This window comes from Alternaria conjuncta (assembly GCF_024043145.1).
Source record: "Alternaria conjuncta strain BMP 0040 chromosome Unknown scaffold_7, whole genome shotgun sequence".
Classification (NCBI taxonomy): Eukaryota; Fungi; Ascomycota; class Dothideomycetes; order Pleosporales; family Pleosporaceae; genus Alternaria; species Alternaria conjuncta.
The window spans coordinates 1817555-1844220 of record NW_026250096.1 but is presented as its reverse complement, the minus strand read 5'-3'; the positions used below and the strand labels follow the sequence as shown (position 1 = coordinate 1844220).

The following is a 26666-nucleotide window of genomic DNA, read 5'->3' as shown; positions in this document are numbered from 1 at the left end:
AAGACTGCAGACGGCCGGCGAAATCACGTCTTCAGTCCTCATGCCACGGAATGATGCGACGTCGTGATTACAGCACGCCTGCCAACCCCCTCCCGCCCCAAGCCGAGCCCGCCGTCTGCACCTGCTGCATCTGCTGCTGCACCTAATTGCTCCGCCGTTGACCTCCGCATTGTCTCGCGTTGCGCCCTCACCGTGATTGGCCCTACCGCCTTTCTGTGCCCAACCCTGCTATTCTGCCCCAATTTCCACCGCAGCTCTTCCGAACCCATCTCCCGACGCGACAATTGCCTCCTTCCCCCAGGAGCCCCTCTGCATGCGATAGTTGTGTCGCCGAGCTCGTGCTGGGCTGCGCGCGCCGATCAGGAATCTCGGAATGTCCAAAGACAAACGCAGGAGCATCTTTGGTCGCGGCTCCCTCAATGCATTCGCGTCGCAAAGTAACAAAGATGAATCGCAACCCTCGAATCTGCTGCGCAAGCGGCGCACGGCGTCCTTCATGTCCAACCTGTCCGATGTGTCGCAGTACACCGAGACCGCCTCGACCAACGGCAGCACGGTAGCGGGCAGCAGTCACGTCAGGGAGACGATAGATGGGCAGCGGCCAAGTCTTTCGAAAAACAGCCTCAAGCGCGCCAGCTCCGTCTTTAGCTCCTTCCGCGGCTACAAACTCTCCGCAGACGACGACCCCGAACCTCTCTCGGCAACATCAACACGAACATCGACTGGCTTTGGAGAATACATATGGGAAGACGTGCACGATCGCCAGGTGCTGCAGCATGGCGAGGTCCAGACGAGCAGCTCCATGTTCAGGAAGAAGAGGGAATACCTGGTGCTGACCGAGAAGCATCTCATCCGGTTCAAGAACCACGCGAAAGCGATCGAAGCATTTCCTGGGTGCGTTCCAGTGTCGACAGTGGCTCATACCAAGACTAACAAGCGCAGGATACCTTCGCCGAACAACCGCATGAGCTACTACCGCCACAGCCACAGCCCTTCGACCGGATCGTCCCACGAGCTTCAATCCATGGCTTCGGAATCGTCTGGAGACCGCCACCAAGGCATACCTCTACGCCATATCGTTGCTGTATACCATCTCGACGACGGTCGGCCGCACTTTGCGCTGGAGCTCTATTATTTGGACGACGAGACGAACAACGCCTCCTCCATGACTCTGCAGTTCGGGGACCCAGAAGAGATGTTTTCATGGCTCAAGGCCATAAGGGAAGCAGCGAATAGGGCACGGCTGTCTGACGCGAAGCCCATCTCTGCACACAACTCACATCTGGCTGCGCGTGTCGTGGAAGCAGAACGCGACTATGTACCTCCACATTACGCCATATACAAAGTCGTTCTCCGACCGCAAGGAAAGACAACGACGCGAGCCTCCACTGATGACCTTGCCAAAGTTTCTGCTTCAGTATGTTTCCTTGCTATTGGTGTGCACAAAGTACACATAATTCCGTTGTTCAAACCATCCTCACAACGGTCTTCCAGTCCATCACTGGCCGCTCATAACACCCAGTCGTCGCATGGTATCCTAACGCTGACTGAAGTATGCGTGACCGAAATCGACGATACCTTCCAGTTAACTTTCCGGTGGGTACCCTTCTGCGCTATGGGAATGCCGCTAACAGCACACAGAAAGCCGCTTGAACGCCCCAAAATTCTCCATCTGGCGTCATTAGCTTCGCGGGATATTGCGGTCCGTCTGCGATCCATAGAAGCTAGTCTCAGACCTGAGTGGGAGACGCGACCTTTTGACTTCCTTGTCCCAGACGAGGTGTATCATGACGTTGCCCGACAAGAAAGCCCACATCCGATGGACCAAGATTCTTTGGATAGAACCTTGATTGGATATTGTGTCGCTTACGATGTACAGCCAGAGAACATCAGCTATCAGATCACCTACCCTGCCGAGGATGCACCACGATTCGAGCTCCTACCACCGGTCGGACTGCGCAGACCCCAGTATAATACCCTCGAGCTGCTCGCCGTCATGCGTGCCTTGCGCTACAACGAGACCTTTGGCGGTATCTCATTCAAAGACGTAAAATTGGATGTTTTGAATGGACTGAAAGATCCCAACGGCGCTGAGCACCTTTGCCTCAAGACTAAACGCGGCACCTATGCACGGTTGGACATTGAAGAGCTGGAACGATCTTGTCTACTAGTGCAAGAGATTCGCGCTCTGGCCCTGACGAACCGAAAGCTGCGGAGAATGGACTTTACCTCATGCATATCAAGAAAACCTAGAGACCACGGGGAGTCTAGAGGCAGTGCGAGAGATCAGGGTTGCGGCATTGTGGAAGCCCTGTTTCCGCTATGCAAGTACCAGACCACCAATGTCGATTGGATAGCATTGAACAAAATACAACTTGGAGATACAGATTTGGATTACCTCGTCGCAGCAGGTGTCGAGCGGGCTTGCCACTTCCGCGGACTTGAGTTGAGTGGGTGTGGTCTAACGGATCGGTCGCTCTCTCTTGTGCTGGATGCGATCCGCGCGCAGGAGACCACCCTCGAAGCTTTGGATCTGTCGTCGAACCCGTTCAGATTATCACCGAGCATGTTCGATTCTCAAATTGGCGTTTTTGGATACCTCACCAGACTCAACCTGTCGCATGTTGCGCGCTCTTCGGGCCTTGAGTCGCTGATATCGGTCGAAACCTTTGCTGGCTGGAGATTACAGGAGTTGATACTGAGCGGCACCTCGCTCAACTCCGCCATGGTCGACGCAATAGCTGGGTTAGTTCTACATACTTAACATGCTGCCATCACTGCTAACCACCGCGTAGTTATCTTGTCAACTACAAACAGTCGTCAGCTCTCCGTGAACTACGATTGGATCATTGCTTTTTGACAGGAAGTGACATTGCTTACCTCTTGCACTCAATGACCGAGCATCCTGGAAAAGCTCGCGAGTTACATTTGGATGTCAGCGAGAACAACATTGAAGAAGACCTGGACAAGTTGACCAGGGCGATCTCTAAAGGTCTCGCCCCATCCAACTTCACCCTCCGCCTGCTAGAGTTCGAAGAGGACGCCGACTTCCGCAAGATGATACTTGCGCTGGCCGCCAATAACACGATTCGACAGCTTGATATCTCACGAGCATCCTTACCATGCGATGCCTCCGAAGAGACTTGTCAGGCTATGGAGAAGATGTTTGCTGATAACACCAGTCTTGAATGGCTTGACATTTCCGGAGAGGACTCCCGTCTAGAGACGACCAAGCTCGGTGTTGGCATCAACCGAGCACTACGGGGTTTGCAGCGCAACAAGACCCTGCGCGCCTTGTACATCCGATGTCAGTCAACACACATTCATGCCTACTGGCAATCAACTGACAGTAATAGATCAAAAACTCGGCGTCCAAGGCGCCAGCACCCTCGCCGACGTGCTCAAAGTGAACACGACCCTCCAATACCTCTACTGCGAAGACAACGGCATAGCCCTAACCGGCTTCACCGACCTCGTCAACGCCCTCCACCGCAACACAACCCTCCTCTTCCTCCCCACAATGCAAGAATCACGGCAAATGGCCCTCAAGCAAACCGAAGACCAAGTAAAATCCATGCGCGACGACGTCTCCCTCCCCACATCCTCGAAATCCAGCTCCGTCCGCAGCCGCCTCACCAACCGCGTCGTCAGCGGCAAGTCCTCCAAAGAACCAAACTACCCCATGGGTCTTTCGGACCAAGACATCAAAGCCGCCCTCGGTCTTGTAGATGAGAGCTGGGCCCGCCAAGAATACCGCCTGCAACAATACCTCCAACGCAACCACAACCTCGCCCACGGCATCCCCACCGCCATGGACGTCGACGAAGAAGACTTTGAGCGGCCCGACACCGCAAACAGCCTCGGCAAGATCCTCGAAAAAGTCACCATTGAAAGCACGCCTACACGGGAGAAAGACGTCCAGCTGGGAATGGGAATGGATGTGTATAGCCCGAAGTCGAAGCCCAGTGGTGAGAAGGATGTTCCTCCCCAGCTGGGTGTTTATACCCCCGAGTTTTATCTGCCGGAGTTAAATACGCCGGGGAGTGGGATAGGGACGCCGAGGAGCGAGGTGGTGGATTATGATGTTACGCCTTTGGAGAAGGAGCTTGAGATGAGCTTTGGGGAGAATAGGAGGGCTTTTCCGTTTCCGACGAGGTGATGGCGACGCCAGCGATTCCCATCATACTCCCGCGCAATTCGGTATACCGCGCATGCTCACATTCTCCGCTGGCGATCGCGAGTCGGCCTTGTACATATAGAAAGCGCGTTTGATTTTTGCATATGCGGCCCTCGCAGACCTGGGGGTTCATTCGGCGTTTTCTTCTTATTTCTTTCTTCTCAGCATGCAACAATAGGATGGGAAATATGCATATCAAGTTGGATAACGGTTGGGGGTGTTCTATGATACCATAGATATTTGAATACACGAAGAATTTCAAACCTTCACCAAAATGCTTCTCCGGCGCCTTTTGTAACGATATATGTAGTGAATACGCGTTCTCGATCGCGATCTGAAATGTACATCTGCAGTACCCCACATGCCACCCCCACTAAACAAGCTCACGCGTCCGAGCTTCAGCCGAAAATGTAGGCTGACATCACCTCGTGTGCAACATGTTCGCGAGGTCGCGTCTTTCCCTAACTCATCCGTGCATCCATCGAAGGAGACCATCTTAACAGCCGCCCTTACAATCGTACCATACTACTGCGATCACGATCGACTAGGTGGCCTGTCTACGCCATATTCTCAGATGATTACTTAAGGTTGTGAATTTGTGGATTTACGTGCGCACGCAATACGCAATCACAATCATGGTGCGACAACATGGTAGTTTGACAAAGGACGACGAGACGAATCAGGCGGCTTGGGAGGCGGCGAAGGGGGCGGCGATAGGGGGAACGAAGGTATGTTTTTCTCTCTTTTACGCATTGTTGTTGGATATCTGCATGACAACTATCGTTGGAAGGATTGGGGTGCTGCATGGGTAAGAGAAGGAAGGGGAGTCGCGTGCATCAATCAACTATGGATACCGCCATATACCTTTGGCCAATTGGTGTGTTTTGGTTTGAAGGACGGTTGGGGTTGTGGGATTTTTAGAAAAGAGAAAGGGATGAGAATGGATTAGAAATTTTGATCAAGATAGGTCGTAGGCATGATGGCTGACTTCAAAACACAGTGGGGTGCTTTCTTCGCTGTGGCAGGCGGTGTTGCATACGCCTTTTCGCCTGTATACAAGGGTCTTACTGTTCAGTTCAAGACGTATGTCTCTCCCGTCGCTTCCACCCCTCTTTCATTCTATCCCATCCCATCCAATCTCCGCTCTCCCCATACACCCTCCTATCAACCACTCTACTAATTCACTTAGCTATATACAAATGTCAGGCATGATACTCGGCGGGTACCTGGAAGCCGACAAGCGCATGATCAACTACCAACACCGCGTCAGACACCACAAGCGGGTTGCTAGGGATATGGAGATCTGGAGGCGGTACGAGGATTCTTATGAGGAGAGGGGGACGCCCGGGGTGGGGGCTGAGAGTGATGTGCATGGACCGAACGGGAAGGGTAACTGAGATCCCGCATGCTTGAGTTCTGTGTTGTGTGTAGTTTGAGGGAATCTGCAGGAAGGAGGATTTGATGTTTGCGTGGGTGAGATGGGCAAAGAGATTGTTGTCGCTTGTTATCATATAAACCATTCATCTATCAGTCCTCGTCTCACACTCAACATCGACCTGTAGCTCTATCACACGCACGTACGCCGACAATGACAACTGGTCTCCAGCCCCCACAGAACGTCGACAACATCCGTCCTCCTCCAACCCTATCTTTAAGAGGCGCCTTCATATTTTCAGGCACAATCACGCATCAATGGGCGATTCGGAAGGGATGGACACTGTTTCGCTTTGATCCGCCAACAGAGTTCGATTGTAGCCTGTGTAAGCAGGAGAAGACGGCTACTCTCGTGGCTGTAAAGGTGTTGCGGCCAAACGATATGAGGGTGAAGTCTTGTCAGGCGTGTTTTGATCAGTGGTCTGGAGCGCTCGATCCGGACATTGCAATCGTGGCAGAGCGCGCGAGTAGTTAGCAGATAATGAGAAGAACCATCGCTGCGCTTCTAGAAGGTGTGGTGTTCCTGCAGCCAGAGCTCCGGCAGCCAATGACGTGATGGAGCGCGAAGGGGTATAGCGCCCCCACCCACGCCGCGGCCTTTTAAGCCACCTTGCGAATTCGCTTGCTCCTCTTTCTCCAGGCAGCACCAGCTGGTCCTCGTTCACGACACCTCACGACTTTACGACTTCACGTATACAACGGCTATAGTGACGCGTAACGATGGATGTCTTTTGGACGCTCCCGCCCGTCTCTAGGTAAGCTTCTCTCTTCCAAGGAGCTCGACAGCTGCAGCTCGCAGCTCTCCCCTCACTCCCAGCTACGCGCAAACAACACGTCGCACAATCGCTAACAAACCCTACAGGACCATCACAGCTGCAGCAGTCGTTGTATCGGCTGCAGGCTACAGCGGACTTCTCAGCCTGTACCACTACATCTTCGTCAGCCAATATGTCTTCACGGTGTCGATGCTTCCGCAGCTCTGGCGACTCTTCACAGCGTTTCTGATCACGAAACCGAAGTTCGGCATTCTGCTAGACCCCTACTTCCTATACCAGTACGGCAGCTCCATCGAGCGGGAGTCGCCTCGCTTCAAGGATCCAGGCGACTTCTTCGTGTACACTTTGTTCCTCGGTAGCGTCATTGTCGTAAGTACCCACTGCACACACGCGTACATAGTTTCCATCGCATCGACACAACTGTCTGCGACGTCTCGACTTCGGTCAAAATCACCTCCGCATATCTGCCCGCCCAGCCTGTTATTCCTAGCTGAAGCGGTTCCTGGAACGGAGGAAGAATACCCTTGCACATCATGCGGTTCCGTCATTCGCAATCATATAAAGGGACTCGTGTGGTGTGTAGGCATGGTGGGATTGTCACTTGAGAAAGCTTTGCGAATGCTCTCCATTTCGCAAGGCGGTGTTGGCTCCCTACATACTTTCGCGATTCGTTTCGCTTTGTTCACCTGCAACTTCTTGTCTTGATATCGGTGTGCTGTGGATGGACTTGTGCTAACAGTCCGCGCAAAGGCAACAGCAGGTGGCATCCTAAACCAATACACCTTCCTCCCGTCGCTGTCCCTCGCCTACGCCTACACGTTCGCCCAAGATAATCCTACCCGCTCCGTATCCTTCTTCGTCATTACCTTCGAAAGCAAATACCTGCCCTTCGCTATGCTCTTCATGGCCTTTGTCATGGACGGTCCCGATGCCGCTCTCGGACAGCTCATGGGCCTCCTCGCCGCACACTTGTACGACTTCCTGACAAGGATCTGGCCTACGTTTGGCGGTGGCAAAAACTACATTCGCACACCTGAGATGGTGAAGCGCTGGTTCGGTGCTGCGCCGGGCAGCGTGCAGAACAGAGGATATGGGCATGTTGTGCAGGGACGGGGAGGTGCTGCGCAGCCTAGTGCGGCGAGGGCGACAGGCAATGCTTGGGGTGGAATGGGTCCCGGGAGGAGACTGGGTGAATAGACGTATGCGGCTGAAAATGTCGCGTGCGTTTACGCATTGAGGCTGGGTATTGTGGGTCTTGGAGCTTTGGCATTTGATTGCACTGTCTTGATAGACGAGGTGGTCTACACACCTTCACAATTTCTTCCTGTCGATCCAACTATTTCTTGATTCGCTGACTTGGTTTGGAAATCTGCAACGACGCTGCAAACTAACTCAGCGAATCAGGAAATAGCTGGATCGGTGGGAAAGAAGCTTTGGCACTTGACTGTATTGTCTTGATGGACTAGGTCTATACACCTGTACCACTACTACGCCTGCATACTCAAATATTGAGGTCAGAACGGGCTGGAAGAGACGCCGTAGTAGTAGTACAGTATATTTGAGTATGCAGGCTATCCTTTTTCCACGAAGTGGAATTGTGGTTTTATACACCTGTACAAGTTGTCTCCTGCCACCCCAGGTAATTCCGGACGATCAGTTTTCATCTACAACGATTCGCTCAAATAGTCTGGAATCACCTGGACTGTGAAGGAAACAACTTATAACATGACCATCACGGCAGTATTCATTTAATCCATTTTGTCCAATGCCATCTTGGCTATAATACAATTCCTTCCTCTGCCTATCATGAATCCAATTTACTTCGAGCTCCCAGCAGGATTGCTCGGCCCATCAACAGCCCTCTCGACATGCCCTGCGATTCCATTCTTGCTTGCGTCAAACTGGCTTCCAATCACGCCGTCCTTGCTGAATGGGCCACCGACTTTCTCGCCGATTTGGCCGATTGCGCCATCGGGGTTGACTATTGTCCCAAATATTAGTTATCGAGTTCAAGGTGGTTGTGGTATGCTAGAAGGGACTACTCACAGTTCTTTCCAATAGCACCAGCACTGCTAATCACACTAGGGTTTGACTGCGGAATCGCATTTGTGTCTTTGTTTGCGCCGAGCTTGTCAGCTGCGGCTGTGGTGTTGTCGGTCATGTTTCCGGACATGTTGGGTGTGGATTGGTTCGCTGTGCCGAGGCCGAGTTGTTCTTGGAGGGGACCGGTGGATTTGGGCATTTAGTTGATGATCTGAAGTGTGTTGATAGGTAATCAGTCGTGAGAAAGGATGGGTTTCTTATATGCAAGGTATTGGTGGTGCTTATGGGGGATGCACGAGGAGTACGTCACGGATGGACAAATGAAGATGGTGACGATGGTGATGTCATGATGATATGGAAGTGGTGGGAGCGCAATTGCAGAAATACGGATTCAGATAAAGTCGATGATGTATCTAGTGAGTAGCTTCCGTGGATCTCGATTAAGTCCCTGTCGCATGCTAAGAAGTGGGGTGAAGATCTGGTGGTCGTGGTTGTGATTTGCTACTGAAGCCGACTATGGCGTTATGCAGCTGTCATGTACCTCCACGCGTGATCTACATGTTAAAGGTACCCGCACGGTTGGACATGGACGGAATGGGTTTGGGGAGGTGGATTGTGATTTCATACATGCTTGCTGGTCTGGTATCATTGCTGGTTTGGTGCCGAGGACTACTGTATGGATCTAGGCGGTAATTACATGCGCGTCATGGCTAGGTGCGTCTCTTTGCTCGTGCTCCGCCTACTTTGGGGAATGACAATGGGAGCTTTAGCTTCGCGATGAAGTGGTTGGCGGTTTCGGCTTTGGTGAGCTTCATGCGTGTGAGGTCGGTTTGGGTTGGGGCGTTGAGCTTGCATCCGAGTTCGGCGAAGTATTGCTTGATCCTGTGTGGCGTTAGCATGGGTCAGGTCAAGTGTTTTTTGGTGGAACGTACTCCTTGTTCTCGAGCTTCAGATCTTCTCGCAGGTCGTTCACGTCGACTTCGTAGTCGTCCACGGTGAGTGCTGCCGCCGCGATATGTGTCATGAGGTTATCGACGTGCCAGCGAGACATCTCAAAGGAACTGCATAGGTTAGCCAGTCTTCATGAAACAACGACTGATACGACTTACCCCTCGGGGGCAAACTTCCTCCTGATGGCCATGAGTTGACCCGCAGGCGTATCCTCGCCCATGGCTTCCTCCAACTTCCCCTTCATGGGAATCTTCTTCGGCCGTGGTCCGCCTCCTCCAATCAACGCGGAGTTGAAGTTGATGCAAAGCAGTATGAATCGCAGGGCCTTCAACTTCTGTATCTGTTTGTTCTTGGCGAGCTTTACGATGCGCTTAGCAACGTATTTGCTGGCAACGCTGACTCCTTCGCCGACTGATGATTTTTGAACCCAGTCCTGGACATCGAGCATGGTCATGAGGTCGCTTCCAATCACAACATCCGTAGGGTAAACATCGGCTGGGTATTCGGCTGCAAGGTTGGGTGTCGGTCGAGGCTTGGAGCTGTCCACGGCTGCTGCGAGATCGTCCTTGTTCGGCATGACTGCTGTCGCAGAGGCCATTTGCTGCAGAACGTTCTCCGCAACTGCGTCGGTCCTCGCTGCGTCCTCGGCACCAGTTCCGCTCTTGATCGCGTTGAGCGTCCGGTCTTCAAGTGCCTTCCTCGACTTCTTGGATCCGAACTCTGCAGCGAGTGCAGCTCTCTTTGCCATGACAGTGTTTTGTGCCGCATCCAACGCCTCCTGCTCTTCGCGCATTTCTTGTGCTTCGCTTCGCAGTGTGCTTCGTACGACAACTCTCTTGACCGGGACGATTTGTAGCTTGCTTGTCGCAGGGTCGAATACGCCAATGTAGTCTTGTAGCTCGCTCTCGGCGCTTCCATCATGCTCTTCCTGTGCGATGTAATCTAATCGAGGGTGATTGGACGATTGGAACAGCATTTCGGTTTCCTCGCCTTGTGGTCGGATCTTGGTGCGCTTGTACGGGTTGAAGGATACCTTCGATGGGATGGTGAGACCGGGTGTGACAGCTTGAGCGCGTTAGAAAACATATCCGCAGGGTATTCCAAGGCTTTTCGTCATGTGCGATGGGTATTGATGCCATGCGACAGCCTCGAGAGGTGCTATCATACCTAGAAGCGGACCCAGAGTCTCTTTATTCTCTATCATCTTGACACGAACATTTCCCGTCGGCGCAACGGCCGTCTTCTTCTTCGGCCGTTCGCCATTCTGCTCCTGCCTTTTTCTCTTCTTTTCACTCATGTCGGCGTTGCGGTTCCGATATGGCAGCATGGGTCGCGTTGTGTCAAAAAGTTCGATCGCGAATTGGCAGAACTTTGGGCGGTCAGCTAGCAGGCATAGCCGAGCGACCGGGGTGGGAGCTGCGCCAACCCGAATTGTCCTAGCGCATCCGCGATGACGTCCACGCGACGGACGCGTTCCAGACTTCCGCATCCGCATCGCAAGTGCGGCCACGGCACACACGGAGCTTCCCTCTATTGAATCCATTGTATCTAGTCAATGCAGTCGCCCTGAGACAGTAAACAATCAAACTTCATCTCCATCCTTCGTCTTCCATCACCCGTCATCAACATCCATTGATTCATTAACCACTGTACTGCTACCAAGCGCACCTATTTCACCAACCTCACCATGCCCACCGTCCTCCAGACAGCTGGCGACATGGTCGACAACCTCGGAAACAAGATCCATTACACCACGCGAAGGGTCGGTGACCAGATCGAAACCACCACCAACCAAGTCCTGCCACCCAAGCAGCGCGAGCACATGCTTGAGAGGGCCCGGGACTATGCCCATCAGAACCCCAAAGTAGCCGTAAGTTGTCTAATGCCATCTTGAGACTTCTACTAACGACACCTTCCAGGCCTTCCTGACCACCCAAACCGCATTGACCGGTCTTCCGCTAGCCCTCTTCATCGCCTTCGCAACAACAACCCTCCTCGTCTCCCTATCAACCTGCCTCTTCCTCGGCCTCCTCGTCTCAATCGCCATCACCTTCTTCCTCGTCGGCTTCGCACTCCTCTTCGTCGTCCCCACCGTCATCATCGCCAGCTGCTCAGCGACCTTCATCTTCATCTGGGGCTTCGTGGGCTACATCATCCTACGCAGGTTCAATGAGGGTGAGGAGCTTCAGCGTGGCACACCCGTTGGCGATAAGTTGTACAAGTTAACAGGCGGTAGATCGGGATATCTACAAAGCGATCAGACATCTTCGGAGAGCAGCAGTGACCGAAGGAGGCTGGGTGGTGGAGATGCTGCGAACGGCTCTAATGGCGGTGCTGGGCACGCACATGGTGGTGTATCGTCGCACAAGGGCGATGGCGGGCCTGTGAATGGCGTGAATGGTACCCAGGGCGCTGTGGAGTGGGAGAGGAAGTGGGCGGATGGCGTGCAGCCCAAGCCTGTGGTCCTGGAGACCGAAAATGTCTTCGAGGTCCTCAAAGCGGTGAGTAAACACCTGGTCGTTGAGATGGTACATTGCTAATCATACCGACAGGAGGCTCCGGTTTCCTAGAAGCGTGCCTGGGACTCGAGCTCGGATTGCAGGTCTTGACTTATCAATATTCCTATAGCACCTTCGTACGCAAACGCGCTGCCCTAAAACGATAAAGTCACATCACCTACGGTCTCCAAATTCTCCTGACTTCTGGTGTATGCTACTTTTGCTCGATAGGTCTTCGCTACTCTCTCAGGAAATCTGACATCACGTGCAATATTTGGTCTCCCAATGCCTATATAAACCTGTCCTTAGCTCGCTCCATCACTGCTTCATCAACTTCACCAATCTTCTGTTTTCCAAAAAAGACGCAGATAAAAATTATGTGCTGTCGCTGGTCTTTCCAAAAGAGACTGGAGAACGTACGATGGCTGTTTCTCCTGAAGACCACTACAACATATAAATTTTGTCTTTGTTCCGGCGCTTCCTGCATCACTACAGAAATGCCAATCTCTTCCAAAACTCACCGAGGCCGTGTGTATGTGCTGAGTGCACGCCCGACTCCAAAATTTCCACCAAAAATCATCAACCGGAATCGGATGTGCCGTGTTCTTCAAACCAAAAACAACGATGGCTGAGCAAATGTGTGTCGCCTTGCTGTGAGCAAAAGAAAATGCAAGAAAGTACATGTCCTTGGGATACCGAAATGAAGTAGGACAAGAAGAGAAGAATGGCGTTGCTGGCCTACATTGGCGTCCTTGTCGTATTCAACCCCTTCTGCGAACAAAAGTCCTACATACACACACATGTCCTGCACAGTCCTAGGTACACGTTCGGCCCATCGAAATGCATTGTGTGGGCTTTTTGAACACCTCAAGTCATATCATAGGGGTTAAACACGTCTTTTTGGATCTAGGATCTGACAGCCGGCGGTGGCTATATAAACACCTTCTCCCCCGACCAGAGTCTTCTTTCACAATTGTCTCTTCCTCGTACAGGAACTCCAAAATGCTAAGAGCCATCAACCATGTTTTGTGGGACTTCCGTTTCTCAAAAAAGATACCAAACCATCTATGTTTCGAGCAGCACTTCCGAAAATCATGTTCAACTTCAATCATGACCTGGTCCGACCTCTCGAAGCTTCAACTTACTATGAAATGTTCTCGTTTCTCCGAGCTTCCAAAAATCAAGGTAGCGTTTGAGTATGAGAGGCTGGAGAGATGAGCTCCTATCAATTCTCTGCCTGGGCGAAATGGATTTGTTACGTGTGTATGACACAGCAGCGGGTTGACTGTGTCCATGAAGTTGCCGTCGCGGGCCCTCTTCGAACGACAAGAAGAACGTTGCGGCGACTAACATGAGTGGATTTGGGATCTCCCCACGCTGCATATCGTGCTTGCGAAGAGTGTGTTCAAAAGCGAGCATGTGGTTGCATGTGGGAAACGAGGAAGATTAGGTAGAGAAACACATGTCTCCGAGCCTGCTGAGAGGTGCAGTCGATTGATACATGTCTGCTTCAACGGCCATTTTGTTGGCTCAAAAGATGACTGCACAACACGACGGACAACTACGCGCATCGTGTACACCGCTAGAGTTGATATATAAACCCTTCTTCTCGGACCTGGGAGTCTTCTATCTTCTCCCGTTATGGAGGACTGGGAATCCAAAAAAAGCCCAAACCTTGCAATGTTTCTTCCAAAACCACAACCACTATTAGTCATGTCTCCTCGGAAGTGCGGCTGTGGAAACAAAAGCGCACGATAACGAATTCATGAACTCTTTGCTCTCTTCGGTCGAACTCTCAAAAAAGGAACGCATCTGGTACGCATGGCGTTACTGTCCTGCACTGGGCTGTGGGTGTATGGAGTCTTTCCCTGGTTTACCTTTATATATATTAAACTTCGATGAGCCGGCTATCCGTGAGTTCAAAAAGTTCATACACCAGCTTCATGGGTTCTGGGAACGCGGTAAAAGACGCATCGTGTAAACTCCCCGACCAAACCTTGGCACAATCAAATTCTGCGCGTTTGTTCTCATGTAATTCGCCAATGTGCGAGGAGAAGATGAAATACGTGTCGAAAGCAACGCTTGCGGCTTGTTCATGATTGGCGTAGCACTTGGCTGCTGCCTAACTCAGCCACCCCATCCCTCGCCACCCACTACACTTCATCCTCACCTTCTCCCAAACAACGCACAGAGTTTGAACCAACTTGACACAAACCAGTCTTGTAAAATCGCACTCCAAGATGCCCGCACATCGACATACAACCCGACGCATCCAAAAAGAATACCAATCCCTGCGCTCCGACCCCATAGAAGGCTGCACCGCCAATCCAATCGACCCATCAAACCTCTTCTCATGGCGCGCCACAATCCGCGGCCCCCCAGAAACGCCCTACGAATCCGGCACCTTCCACCTCACCGTCGAGTTTCCGGAGGATTACCCGATCCACCCGCCCACTATAACATTCACCACACATGTTTATCACCCAAACATCGATAGCGACAGTGGGTATATATGTATCAACATCTTGCAACAAGATTGGTGTCCCGTTTTGACGATTTCGAAAATACTGTTGAGTCTGCGATCTTTTTTGGATAGTCCGGATGCGGAAGATGCGTATTATCCGAGTATGGGGAGGGAGTATGTGGAGAGGAGGGGTGTTTTTGATGAGCAGGCTAGGAGGTTTACGGAGGAGTTTGCGGGGGGTGGGGGGTAGTTGTGAGAGTTTGATGGGTGAAATGAGATGTTCGCGGCACAGATCGAAACCCTACCATTATATATATCTACTTGGTGTCTAGATCGCATTCGAGAGATCACAACACAGGAAGATACAACTCGTTCAACTCTCAACAAGGCAGTCTTGAAAAGAGCTCCCATGGGTCTGATAGCCCAAACAACTTATCCCTTCCCTCATTTAATGGGCGGATTCAGTCTTAACCGTTCCCTCTATCAGCTGCGAATACCATTTACTGGAACGGATACATAGCACGTATCATCTGGGCGTCCCCGTCAGATATCTCGAACTCTGGGTACTTGAGGCCACCGGCGAGACGCAGGAAGGCGGCCTGATTCGTCTGTGGATCCACTTTGAACATCGGGTACAACGTGGGGTTTGTACGATCCCCCGACACGATGGCTTCATTTGAACCTCTACGACTATCGTAATGCATGATTGACTGATAATCGTATGGCGAGGCTATGTCTGGAGCGATATTATACGTGATGAATTCGGAGCCGATGAACCCGTGTCGAATTGCGAGAGCACGATCGTTGCAGAGCATGTCTTCTGTGCAAGTGGGATCCTCGGCTAGACATCTTCCCCATGCTTCGGCGAATCCTTCGACGTTTCTGCAATTGTAGATGATGTACTGATCTCGGTCGGAGCGCTCATGCTCGTGGTTTAGGCCAAAAATGTGACCAAGTTCGTGTGCTACAGTGAAGTCCCTGTTGTCGTCTGTCGTGTGTCCCGAGATCATCAGATGATGTCGGCCGGGGACGTTACTAACTGTGTGGCCGACCGAAGCGAACCCTTCGCGATTCATGGGATCAGTCGCGACCCAATACACAACCACAGTTTCGGGAGGTATCTGTGGGTCCCATACGCCCGGAGAGGTGTAGCAGTACGGGTAGTTAGGCCCTCCGACTGGTTTGAAGCGTTCGAAATGCAAATTGTGGCCATTCGATGCTTGCGCCGCACCGAGCTTGCGTGTCCAAGTCCCCCAACCGTTGTCGACTGCTCTGAAAATATTGTTCTCGGCGAGCGCGTCTCTGAAGCACCAGTTAATCAAAAACCTTCGATCTGGTTGCCGGGGCCAACGTTGATTGTTAGCGTTGTAGACGGGGAACCTGGAGGAGTCAATAACTGATGGGCCTTGAGCATTCGCACTACATACCCAGCATGGCCGCCGGTATCAAGTGGCGGAGCAATATCGATGGGCCCAGGAGAAGGAAGAGTGGTGTTGAGGAACTCTGCCGAGATCGCACATACGAGTCCAAGCAAGGCAAAGAGAAGGGAAAGAGAACGCATTTTTGGATGTATAGTCGGCCTTGGAAGTGGTCGCGCGCGGTTTCGAGGTGGCTGCTAGAGAGTGTCGAGTAAAGCAGTGATAGTCGTAGTTAATGCTGTGGCAAGCGAAAGTGGGGCAACATATGGTGAAAGACACGCTCTAGTGTAAACTTCACCTTCACTGAGTAGCGAGTGCAGGTATCATAGGTAATTATTGTTGACACTGATTCATCTCTGCAAGCCCTCGTTCAGCAACGTGACGACCAGGGTTGCAGTGAAACTACTTCTAAGCCTCTAAATTCTAACGTCCGCCAACCCGACACTATTAATAGTGAGGATACATAAACCGGATTGCCGCAGCGTCGCCTTGGGAAATATGGTAAGCTAGCCCAGGTACATGACCCTTTAAGGGCAAAAGGAAGAGCGGTGCTATGCCTTGAGCATTTGCCATGCCTATTTGAGCCATTGGGTACGAGTTAGGATCTGTTGCTGAATATGGAGCCTGATGATTGGTTCCCGCTATCGAATCGTAGTGCATGATGGAAGCGTAGTCGTAGGTCGAATGGTAATCTGGAGCGGCTGGAGTCCTTGTAAATGAGCGGATTAAGCCCCATCCGAATCGTTCACCGACACCATCCACTTCCGTAAGTTGCTGAAAGGTGACGTGGCTGGCTTGAGCAGCCTGCCAAGCTGGTGCGAATCCGTTGAGTTGCTGAGGCCTGAACTGAATGTAAATATCTCGATCCGGTCGTTGGTGCTCGTGAAGAAGGCCAAACACATGACCCAGCTCGTGTGCTATCTGCCAGACCGGGTTCGGAATCTCTCGCCCCGGTGTATCCACGGGCCCCTGGGTTAGATAATGTGCGCCCTTTTCTCTGCCTTGGTAACCAGCCGGAGCAAATGCCCCGACCACTTGAGGATCATATTTTATACGCACTGCCGCGCGAGGCATACCCTTAGTCCATTCGTTGTTGGCATCGTAACAATGGGGATAGTTGCCTGTGACTGGATGTTTCCAACGTTTGAATTCTAAGGCGTGGTTGTTTTCAGAAGCCGTTCCCATGACTGAGGTCCAAACAAGCCATGCCTGTTCCATGCGCTGCACCGGGATCTGTGTCTCTGCGAGCTGATTCTCGAAGCACCAATAGATTGTGAACATTGCCGTATATTCATCACGAGGCCACCTCCTTTGCGCTATTACAGGGTGCCTGCAAGAGTTAGCAAGTGTCGAGGTTGTTCACAAGATCGAATAATGGATGACGAACCCAGCAAAGACGACCCCAAAGAAGGCGAAGAGAAGAAGTAGGGGCAGCATGGCTGGGCGCTGAGTTAAGTTCCTGAAGGTAGATTCTGGGATTCGTCGGTGGTAGAGCTTCTGGTGGGTTGAGGCTAGTAGTATGTATAGTCGATGCAGGTCCCTGGGTAGGCAGCGAAGGTGATGTGGGCCAATGCACTGAGTGCGGTGTCAGCGCGGCGGAAACAACGCCGGTGCAAGGGAAAGAGAATAAGAGAAGTATAGGTCTTTGCAATGGTTCTGCTAGCCCCGCGATAAACGACTAGGGACACCACTTCTTGGTCTGTGCGCTTTGGACTTGTCGGGCAAACGCTTTTTGAACCCTAGGTGGAGGCTCTTTCACTACCTAGGCAAAGTTAAGTGTAAGATTGTCTACGAACTGCAATTTCTGAGTTCAATACGCCAGATCATGACTAACATATGGTTTGCCTACGACGCATGATATAGGTATTGCTGGTTGAACGCGTCACTGGCGAAGACTGAGTCTGGAGCATATGGTGAGACACGAAGTTTGAGCTCAAAGTTGAGCTACAGCAAGTGCAGCTTTCCAAGTGTACTTAGTAGTTTTCTTTGACACCTTCCGTCTAAGTCTTTATCTAGCTATTCGCGGTCGTGGGCGAAAAATAGAATGATCGAGCGATCCAAAAGCGGTGATGGCCGTCAGTGCGTCGGTATCATAAAGATCACTGGTCCAGTGCGGGAAGGCCGATTACTCCCACGGATACAACAGTTTGATAGCCTCTTTATCCAGTCTAGAAATTCCCCACTCCCCACTCGGAGGTGGCAGCGGAAGGAGCGACTTCTGACCATTCTTTCCGCCGGTGAGTCGAACCAAAGGGTAATTGTCGGGGTTGTTCTGATCCTGATTGACAAGAGCAGGGTTGTGGCTCTGCCATGAGCTGTAGTGCATGATTGAATCGTAATCATACTCTGCGCTGTATGCCAAGCCGTCGTTCGTCCACTTGTAGTACTCTGAAGCGTCGAATTGGTAGTGCTTCGCGACATTAAAGATGTTGCAGAGTTCGTTTATGGTAAAGCCGTCGGTAGTAGCCTTTTGGAGAGCTTCGTGGTAGCCGGTGAGACTGGCGCAGTTGAACTGGACGTGGTCGTCACGGTCTCCGCGTGAGTGCTCGTGCATCAAACCGAAGATGTGGCCTGGACGAATACGATTAGTTACCGGTTGTATACTGATGGAGGAAAAATAGCTGTACCTAGCTCGTGAGCTACGACTGTCTACGTGTTAGCGGGTCCGGACAATCAAAGATTGCTTCTCAACTTACCCCAGGCCAGATCTCTGTTCGGTGCTTGTTCCGCATTGCCGATACTCAATTGATGACGACCAGGTGAACCTTCAGACCTGTATCCCAAAGAAGACGCTGCTGCCCAGCCCCCTGGAGCACCACGCTTGATAACGACGGTGTCTGCCGGAAACAACTGGTTCCAATCACCATTCGCCAGGTAGCAGTAGATGTCTTGGCCAGGAACAAGGCGCCGTGTAAAGAGCAGTGAATGGCCGCTCTCCTTGCCCCAGCGACCAAGAGAACGCTGCCACGCTCCCCAGCCCTCCGCTATGACTCCTTCCAGCTCATCTTTGGCAGCCTGGTTTTCGTAGCAGTAGGCGATTTCGGTCTTGCCGCTGTTATCGGGGTGCTTCGGCCAACGACCGCTCTTGTCGGCGCCAAACCTAGGGGTGTTATTATCGTGACGATTGAAAGGTTGTGGGATTACCAACGAATCGCCGAACCAACCCATGCATCCGTTTGGAGCGCTAGCTATGATGTTAGGAAAGATAAAATGACAGGAAGTACCGCGACGGCGCACCAGACAAAGAGGATGAGGAGTATTATAAACAACATCGTGGCTCTAGTGTATTGTCCCCCCTCGAGTGTACTCTGTCCCAATAAGGGGAATTTATTGAGTTTAGTGATGTGAAATGTATAGAGGAAATCAGGAAAAGACAGATCCAAAGGCGATGACGAACCCAGAATCTACGCTTCCGCCCAGGTTGAGTGTGGCGGTGGGAATTCGGTCCAGCGCTTGGCAGCCATAGTAAATACGGAGTGAAAAATTCTCGTGTATTACACCTCTCGTTTCTGCTTTCTCTTGTCCCAGTGCAATCACTTTGACTTTCCACAACGGTATCATAAGCTCGGTATTCGCAAATCCGCCGACATGGTGCCAGAAGCGCATGAAGATATCCAGCAAAGTATATATCGAAGACGAGAACCGACGAGGTCGATGTGACGCCAGAATGCTTGATAAAAAGAAAAACGCGCTTTCGACCCTGAGTGCGGTCTGCTGTTGCTTCCTGATGATCGCCGGAGGTGTATATTAGGGTGGGAATACATGAGAATGGCGTTCAGATGTCCCCTGAAGAGTCGACGCCACCAGGGCAGGATGCACCTTCATTGCCACTGGTTATAGAGAACACCCGGGCATGTTGTAGCTGTCCACAAGTCATCATTGTAGCAGGAGAAGCGCGGTTCGTGTGAGAGATGTCGTGCAGGAATGTGAGTACTGTGCCTGGGTAGGTGCCCAGGTGTCCGCCGCCCAAGAACGCGTGCGCGCGTCGCGCTAGGCACACCAAAGGAGACTAGCGTCGCGCGTCACGTGCCCAGGTGCGGTCGGCAGCGGCAACTCACCAGCAACGGAGCTTCGGAATCTCTACGGTGCTCTCTTCTTTCGACGTGTTTGCTTGCATCTCAATTTTCACGAATCTTACGCTACAGTTGTCGCATCTTTTAGGGTGCTGCGCTGCCTCAATATTGGACTGGCCTTTTTCCGCGCACGCGATCCCGCATTCCACCTATGGATTCCATGCGACGTCCGTGGACGGAAGTCTGTTCTCACCCGCACTTCAACGAAGAAGGCTGAGTACTTTCTTGATGATGCCAGGCTTCAAAATTGACAAGTGTGCATGGCGCTAACCTCGTAGGTCATCTGCATGCGATCGTTCCAGGATGTGTGTGAGGGGCGCAGCTGAAGCGGACTTATCTTCACGCCACTTCATGCATCTGGTTCGAGGTTCAGGACTCGCGCTGAGATGGTGCATCCAGACGAAACCTACAGTATTATCTCGAAGCTTTCCAAACAACCACACGTCACCACTTGCTTTTGCTGGCTCGCTTTGCGACAGCATTCTATCAAAGCTGAAGCCCCACTTTCTTCGCCCCCACGGTAGCGCAAGCGCGGCGCAATCGGATCACGACCTCCATGAGACTTCTGAACGCCAGGACATATGAGTTCCACGACGTGTTGGGTGCGATCAAGCCTAATTACGCGATCTTATCGCATACATGGGAAGATGGGGAAGTACTCTTCGAAGATATCCGTGACACGTCCAGGGCCAAATGGAGTGCTAAGAAAGGCTACTTCAAGATCAAGAAAACATGTGAACAAGCCTTGCAAGATGGATGCGACTTCGTTTGGATAGACACATGCAACATCAACAAGGACAGCAGCACAGAGCTTTCGGAGGCGATCAACTCCATGTTTCGCTGGTACCGCGATGCCGTTATCTGCTACGCTTATATCTCCGATATCAGTGTTGGGAACCGGCGTTCGTTATCCGAATGTCGCTGGCTCACTCGAGGTTGGACGCTACAGGAGATGATCGCTCCGGATCGCGTGCACTTTTACGATATGAACTGGGATATCCTTGGGAGTCGTATATCTCTTGCGGCACAATTGTCGGAAAATAGTGGCATCCACGCATCGGTATTGTTGCGAAGACATCGTAGACAGATGGGCTTCAAAATACCGACGGAGAAGGGTCATTTGGTCGTGGGTTTCACAGGTGAACTTGACGACACCTCATATTCCCGGAAGACGATTACAGAGAGGGAATGTCAATGTTGCACAAGTACCGAGGAAGACGACGTGCAATCAATGCTGGACGGATTCAGCGTGGCGCAAAAAATGAAATGGGCTTCTAAACGAACGACATCGCGAGAGGAAGACATCGCCTACTGTCTGATGGGGCTATTCGACGTGAACATGCCCCTGTTGTACGGCGAAGGCAAGAAAGCTTTCTACCGACTACAAAAAGCTATCCTTGGCATATCGTCAGATCATTCCATATTGGCTTTCCGGTCGGATCTGTCAGAGGATTTTGTTATTGAACAGTCGCCGTTACTAGCACCACACCCTACATTCTTCCGCGATGAGATACTAAATATGCATATGCCGACTCGCGGTACGCACACGAGTCTATCTGGGACCACGCTATCCATCGACATGCTCATATGTCCGCTGGAAGAAAGCAGTGCCTTTACGCCTCGAGATGATTACCTTGGCATTCTGGACTGCTCAATAGATGGAGATCCTTCCATGAGACCGGCTATCTTACTGTCACCTGTGCATAGAAAGAAGCTGATCTTCCGGCGAAGTTCCGGTGATGTCACTCTTTTCCGGCTAGGGTCGAAGCATCCTACGGAGGCTGTTCTGGTAACCGACCGCCAGCTGAAACCCGAAGAACGTACGCTCCCGAGAAAACCATATGCTTAAAGGGAAGCAGCTAATTGTTGTAGTGATATGGGTATCCCAGGGATTACGATACGATCCCAGCAACATGAAGCGAGCTCGAATCACCCTCGTCGGCGAAAAGGCCACCAATCAAAAACAGCGCCATGCTAAAGCGCCCATACGCGTCAACGTATCTCCAATCTTCCACGAACTGGGGTTTCATGTCACATCGTTACCGCCTCTACTCGCCGGGCACCTGCCCGACGCTACATCCCGTCTCGGCAGTATAGATTTCTCCAGTACACACGCTGGACGGTTTTGCGTGGACTGGAGTCAGCCCTCTCCCGGACAACTACAATGTAGCATCTCAGCAAACTTACAACCCGGAGACTTTGGCATGATACAAGAACGGACAGTTCCCACGGTCAACCTAGAGTTTGAGTCTAGAGATGCTTGTATGACCACACCACTCGAATCACTGTGCGATTCAGAAAACGTCCTGCTCGGCGTTGTTGGAACAGCTCGTCTTAAGGCCTGGATATCGATCTCCAGGGAGATATTCATTGGAAGAAGTCGCTTTGAGTTGAACATCGATGCAAAGCTCGTGACGCTAAAGAACAATAGGGAGTCAAGCGCTCCTCCGACACGGGTACGAGACATGTGGGCGAAGCAAATACCGTCACTTAAAGGGGTGGGTGATGGGCCACTACGACTACCGCATCGCTAACTTGATCAAAAGCCACCTGCGAAAGAGGAAAGCAAAGAGAGAAAGATCAAGACGTCGAATGAACATGATTGACACATAGCTACACGATTAATCCAAGCTCAGCGTACAACTAAGCCCTTTTTATATTCTGCTCATACGATATGTACTATTACGTACCACATCATACACATAAGCGTATCGCGACTTAAAAGGAAGACGCATCTACGAAGGACTCTGCTACTCAGCGGAACATGAACGTCAAGGGTCCATCTGAACATACACGTCATCATCAGCCGCCCAATCGCGATGTTATCATGCCCCAGCCTCCTCCTTCACCCCAGCCTCTTCCTTCATCTCGATCTCCTCCTTCACATCCTCCACCTCCCTAACCTCCACAACCCCCTTAAGCACCTTCTCCCAAACCCTCCTCGCAACCCTGAAACTCCTACACCACTCCTCCCAATCCCCCACTACATCCCTTTCCAACCACTCGCCCCCCCTCGCAGCCACATGTTCAATGTATTCAACAGTCAACTCTTCTTCTTCGTCTCCATCTCCAGCATCCCCTCCTTTCCCATCCCCATCCCCCTTACCATCCCCACCTCCTAACGCATCGCCCTTCTTGTCAGCGCTCTTCTTCTCATCAGCCCGCGCTTTAAGATCAGGATCAATAGGCGTCCACTCCAACAATCTCGCCTCCACTAAATCAGATATACCGCACGGCGTGAAGAGGATCTGCACAACGTCTTCGGGATTGAGTTGTTTTGTGTCTGGGTCTGCTTCTGGGGCGAGGGCGTAGTACCCGAGTGCGTGGCGCCCGTCTTTGTACAGGTTCGGCAAGAAGAGGATCGTCATCGGTATGTCTGCGTCTTTCTTCTCGTGGGGCGTGTCTTCTGTGAAAGCGGGTGGGTTGGCTTTCTTCTTCTGTGGGTGGTTTGACGATGCGGACGCCTCCAACGCATCAGATGACTCGGACGACAGAGCTGAGAGGGCCGGTATACCAGGAAGCCTCGCATTCGCCAATAAATTAGGTAAATGTGTAATCGCCGAGTCGAAATTTATAAACGGCAGATTCCTCTCTGCAACACGTAGGATAGCGAGGAAGACGGCGGGGTTGGTGGTTGTAGCGCGGTAGATATATTCAACGTAGTTAGGGCGGTTACAGCGCGGTTTGGGCAGCTTGGTGTAGTCGATGATTGTGTCGCTGACTTCGGGGACGTAGGTACGTTCGTCGCGCTTGGACTTGGGGTTGGCGGCGTTGGCGTTGGGCTTCTCATCATCCTTTTCATCCCCATCCTCATCGTCATCCTCATCCTCATCCCCATCCCCATCCCCATCATCTCGCGCCTCAGACCCTAAGGGCGTAATCGCATCCTTCGGAATCGTCATCTTCATATCCTCCGCATAGTCCGTCGTGATATGCGCATACGTCTTCTTCAGCGTGAGTTTATGCCGATAGTCCACTAGACCACGCCTGTAGCCGGGAGCGGTGTCGAGTTCAGTGGTGTTGACTACGATGTCGTCTTGGTGCGAGTCGAAGGGGTATCGCTTTTCTTTCTTGGGATTTGCGGGTGGTTTGGGGGCTACGATCTTGGGGACGGTGCGTTTGGTTGGTGCGCGTTGGGGAGGTTGTGTCATTGTCGCGGGCGGGTTGGCGGGCGGCGGGCGGTGGGCGGTGGTAGGTGTTGTGTCTACGGAGACGAGGGCGTCGTGGATGAAGGTAATTGGGAAAGGTGTGGGCTGTAGGGACTAGTTTGAAGAAATCATCGGTCACTGCGAGGTCGAGATATATGTCCGTGCAGAGATTGCGCTTGTTATTGCTACTTCACTACATTCTCGCAAGCCAAGGCGACTATACAACTACTGTTTCCACACAAGCGCTAATCAGAATCATCGTCCGTGTCTACCCCAAGTACAAGCGATATCTTGTCATCGTCACTGTCATCGTCGTCGAGGCCTCCTTCACCTGGCTCGGGAAGTTCAGGGACAGCCGAGGCGGTGCTGGTAGCGGCGAAATCTGACGTAGCGGCTACCTCCGTAGTGGGAGTAGATTTGCTGAAAGATACAGACGCTGTTGGCGTAGGAGGTATTGGGTGTGTTGTGCGCTGCTCGTCTTCGCCAGTCTTTGCTCGCTTGGAAGGCGAAAGAGGACCATCTTCGCCTATCGGTCGTTTGGTATCGCTGAATGCGGTAGGCTCGGAGATCGTAGGGCGTTGCGCAAGGGTACCTTTGCGAACTGATCGTGGAGTTGGGAGGTCGGGTTTGCTGGGTGTTGGCGCATCTTCCATAGCAAAGTCCTTCGCTGCCGTATCCGATTGCCCAGCGGTTTCCAGCAGATTGTCCAACTCTTGTCCAGCGAAGTGGTCATCCGCCTGCTCCAGAGCTTGCTGCTCTTCTTCCTCCGCCTCTTCCACCTCTTCCTCCATCTCTTGGTCCTCATCGTTGCCATCGTCCAACTCCAAATCCTTGCCGCCCAGGCGAATGATTGGCATCCTTGGTCTGAGCATACCCTCTACATCCATCTCGGCGGAGAACGATCGAGCCATGAGTGGTAGTATGCTTGCTGCGGGCTTTCCAAACTTCTTACTCGGTGGTGGGTTCAGCACGCTGGCTACCATGGCGTCCTTGTGTTGGGTGAGAATGGCGGTGCGGTCTAGACGAGCTCGCATCGAGTCGGACAGGTATTGAGCTGGGATATTCGAGAGTAGAACCGGAAGCAGATCGTGCACGGCTGTTTGGAGTCCAGGGAATCCAGCGTTGGGGCCACCGGCGTTCTTCGCAGCGCCAAGGAAGCTATCGGCGTTGGCAGTGGTCTGGGGCTGACTGTTGCCATTGGCCTTAGCCTGGCCGGGAGTCTGTTGGTTTGTGGGCGCCGCGGTCTCGGGCGGTAGTAGATCGTCGCAGCAAGCGCGGATGAGAGGTACGAGAGAATCGATGGTAGTCTTATGGAGAGCGACTCCAGATCTCCTCAACAAAGCAGCAATCGCCGTGTAGCATGCTGTTCTGATCTGAGCTGTCTCTTTTTCCGCACTAAATACCCACACAAGTTGGTCAATGATGGCAGGGTCCAGTGCCAACGTGCTGCTCTGGGATCTGTGTGCTAGAGCAAGAAGCACTTCAATCGCGGCGACATGTACGTCTGGCAGCAATAGCCAAAGGCTTTCACGCTCGTCCTTGCTGACTTGGGCGTTTAGACGTACGGTGTACTGGAAGTTCTTGCTCGCCGCCACGGGAATGGTAAGGGAAAGCATTCTCGAGAGTAGGTCAACGATCATGCCAACGTTGAGATACACCGTGTTGGCTGTGGGACTTTCGATGTACTCCTTGATGATGTAGAGCAGGCCTGTCAAGCGTTCGCCACCAGCAAACATTCCCGACCAGGCGGACAAATCTGAGCCAGGCTCCAGATCTTGAACTTCGTCATCAAGTGTGTGACCGTTCGACAGAGGTGCTTCACGTGCCGTAGATTGCCAGTCCTCGATCACAGCGCGAAACACACGGTCTGTTGTCTGATGGGTAACGTTTGTGATGTTCTTGACAGCCTTTGTCCACTCTTCGCTCGAAGCTCCTTTTGGTGCACAGCAAGGTAATTGGACGTAAAGTTGGCGCGCCGCAGCTGCGATGTCCGAGCTAGCCCCATGATTGGTTCCAGTTTGCTGCTCCTGGCTGAGTTTATCAGATGGCGTGGGTGCGATGAGACGTCCGAGAAGCGGGTAAAGTTGCTTTAGATAAGACCGGAAGATGGTAGGGTGTCGGGGCAGCAGCTCGTTGAAGCTTTCTAGGATGATCTGTAGCAGACTGACGGGGGTAGCTTTGGCATTTGCTATCTGCAGACAAACTTGGACGAAAGGTGATAGCGACGGAGTAGTGATTTCGCGGATCAACGTCGGGTACTCTCTGGTCAGAAGGAAGATGCGCGTCAGGGTGATAATGCAGAGCTTCTTTGACGACGGCGAATCCGGCTTGTTCAAGAATCCTAGAAGGCCACGCACCCATGGCAAACTCTTCTGCAGAGTCTCCCAACCCCCGACTTCAATCGTGGCCTTGATCAAGACTATGGCACACCATCTTCCTTGGGGAGTCCGGTCTTGAAGCAGAGTGGTGAGTAGAGTCCGGTACTTGTGTATAGCAACGGATGCTTCCGAGGACGTCGCTTTGGTACCTGAGGCCTGGGCCGAAGAGAGGAGGGTCCTGCAATTGGCTAATGACGCAGCTATGGCAGGCACGTGTTGGGGGAGCTGGGATGTTGGCGTGGACGAGATGCGGAAACTGAGCGCTCGCAGCGTCGCCAGTTCAGAAGCAATGGGCGCCATGGTGAT

At 52.2% G+C, this 26666-nt stretch overlaps 9 protein-coding genes across 9 annotated transcripts; 4 read left to right on the top strand and 5 right to left on the bottom strand.

The window, feature by feature from the left end:
- Nucleotides 1–373: 373 nt before the first annotated feature.
- Nucleotides 374–4159, top strand: J4E85_005733 (uncharacterized protein; the record flags this gene model as incomplete). The annotated part of the gene is made up of 5 exons (XM_051469976.1): nt 374–894; nt 943–1596; nt 1642–2745; nt 2796–3307; nt 3357–4159. The coding sequence occupies 5 exons, from the start codon at nt 374–376 to the stop codon at nt 4157–4159; spliced, it is 3594 nt and encodes a 1197-aa protein (XP_051326807.1).
- A 997-nt stretch (nt 4160–5156) lies between these two features.
- Nucleotides 5157–5574, top strand: J4E85_005732 (uncharacterized protein; the record flags this gene model as incomplete). The annotated part of the gene is made up of 2 exons (XM_051469975.1): nt 5157–5260; nt 5367–5574. The coding sequence occupies 2 exons, from the start codon at nt 5157–5159 to the stop codon at nt 5572–5574; spliced, it is 312 nt and encodes a 103-aa protein (XP_051326806.1).
- A 757-nt stretch (nt 5575–6331) lies between these two features.
- J4E85_005731 (uncharacterized protein) lies at nt 6332–7584 on the top strand (the record flags this gene model as incomplete). Its single annotated transcript, XM_051469974.1, has 3 exons — nt 6332–6366; nt 6474–6756; nt 7138–7584. The coding sequence occupies 3 exons, from the start codon at nt 6332–6334 to the stop codon at nt 7582–7584; spliced, it is 765 nt and encodes a 254-aa protein (XP_051326805.1).
- Nucleotides 7585–8204: 620 nt separating this feature from the next.
- Nucleotides 8205–8629, bottom strand: J4E85_005730 (uncharacterized protein; the record flags this gene model as incomplete). Its single annotated transcript, XM_051469973.1, has 2 exons — nt 8205–8368; nt 8434–8629. The coding sequence occupies 2 exons, from the start codon at nt 8627–8629 to the stop codon at nt 8205–8207; spliced, it is 360 nt and encodes a 119-aa protein (XP_051326804.1).
- Nucleotides 8630–11068: 2439 nt separating this feature from the next.
- J4E85_005729 (uncharacterized protein) lies at nt 11069–11921 on the top strand (the record flags this gene model as incomplete). The annotated part of the gene is made up of 2 exons (XM_051469972.1): nt 11069–11251; nt 11301–11921. 2 exons carry the CDS (start codon nt 11069–11071, stop codon nt 11919–11921), a joined length of 804 nt encoding a protein of 267 aa, XP_051326803.1.
- Nucleotides 11922–14843: 2922 nt separating this feature from the next.
- Nucleotides 14844–15777, bottom strand: J4E85_005728 (uncharacterized protein; the record flags this gene model as incomplete). Its single annotated transcript, XM_051469971.1, has 2 exons — nt 14844–15676; nt 15771–15777. 2 exons carry the CDS (start codon nt 15775–15777, stop codon nt 14844–14846), a joined length of 840 nt encoding a protein of 279 aa, XP_051326802.1.
- Nucleotides 15778–17886: 2109 nt separating this feature from the next.
- On the bottom strand, nt 17887–19033 carry J4E85_005727 (uncharacterized protein; the record flags this gene model as incomplete). The annotated part of the gene is made up of 3 exons (XM_051469970.1): nt 17887–18332; nt 18458–18861; nt 18999–19033. The coding sequence occupies 3 exons, from the start codon at nt 19031–19033 to the stop codon at nt 17887–17889; spliced, it is 885 nt and encodes a 294-aa protein (XP_051326801.1).
- Nucleotides 19034–22659: 3626 nt separating this feature from the next.
- On the bottom strand, nt 22660–23985 carry J4E85_005726 (uncharacterized protein; the record flags this gene model as incomplete). The annotated part of the gene is made up of 1 exon (XM_051469969.1): nt 22660–23985. One exon carries the CDS (start codon nt 23983–23985, stop codon nt 22660–22662), a length of 1326 nt encoding a protein of 441 aa, XP_051326800.1.
- Nucleotides 23986–24227: 242 nt separating this feature from the next.
- Nucleotides 24228–26660, bottom strand: J4E85_005725 (uncharacterized protein; the record flags this gene model as incomplete). The annotated part of the gene is made up of 1 exon (XM_051469968.1): nt 24228–26660. The coding sequence occupies one exon, from the start codon at nt 26658–26660 to the stop codon at nt 24228–24230; it is 2433 nt and encodes an 810-aa protein (XP_051326799.1).
- Between the last annotated feature and the right edge of the window lie 6 nt (nt 26661–26666).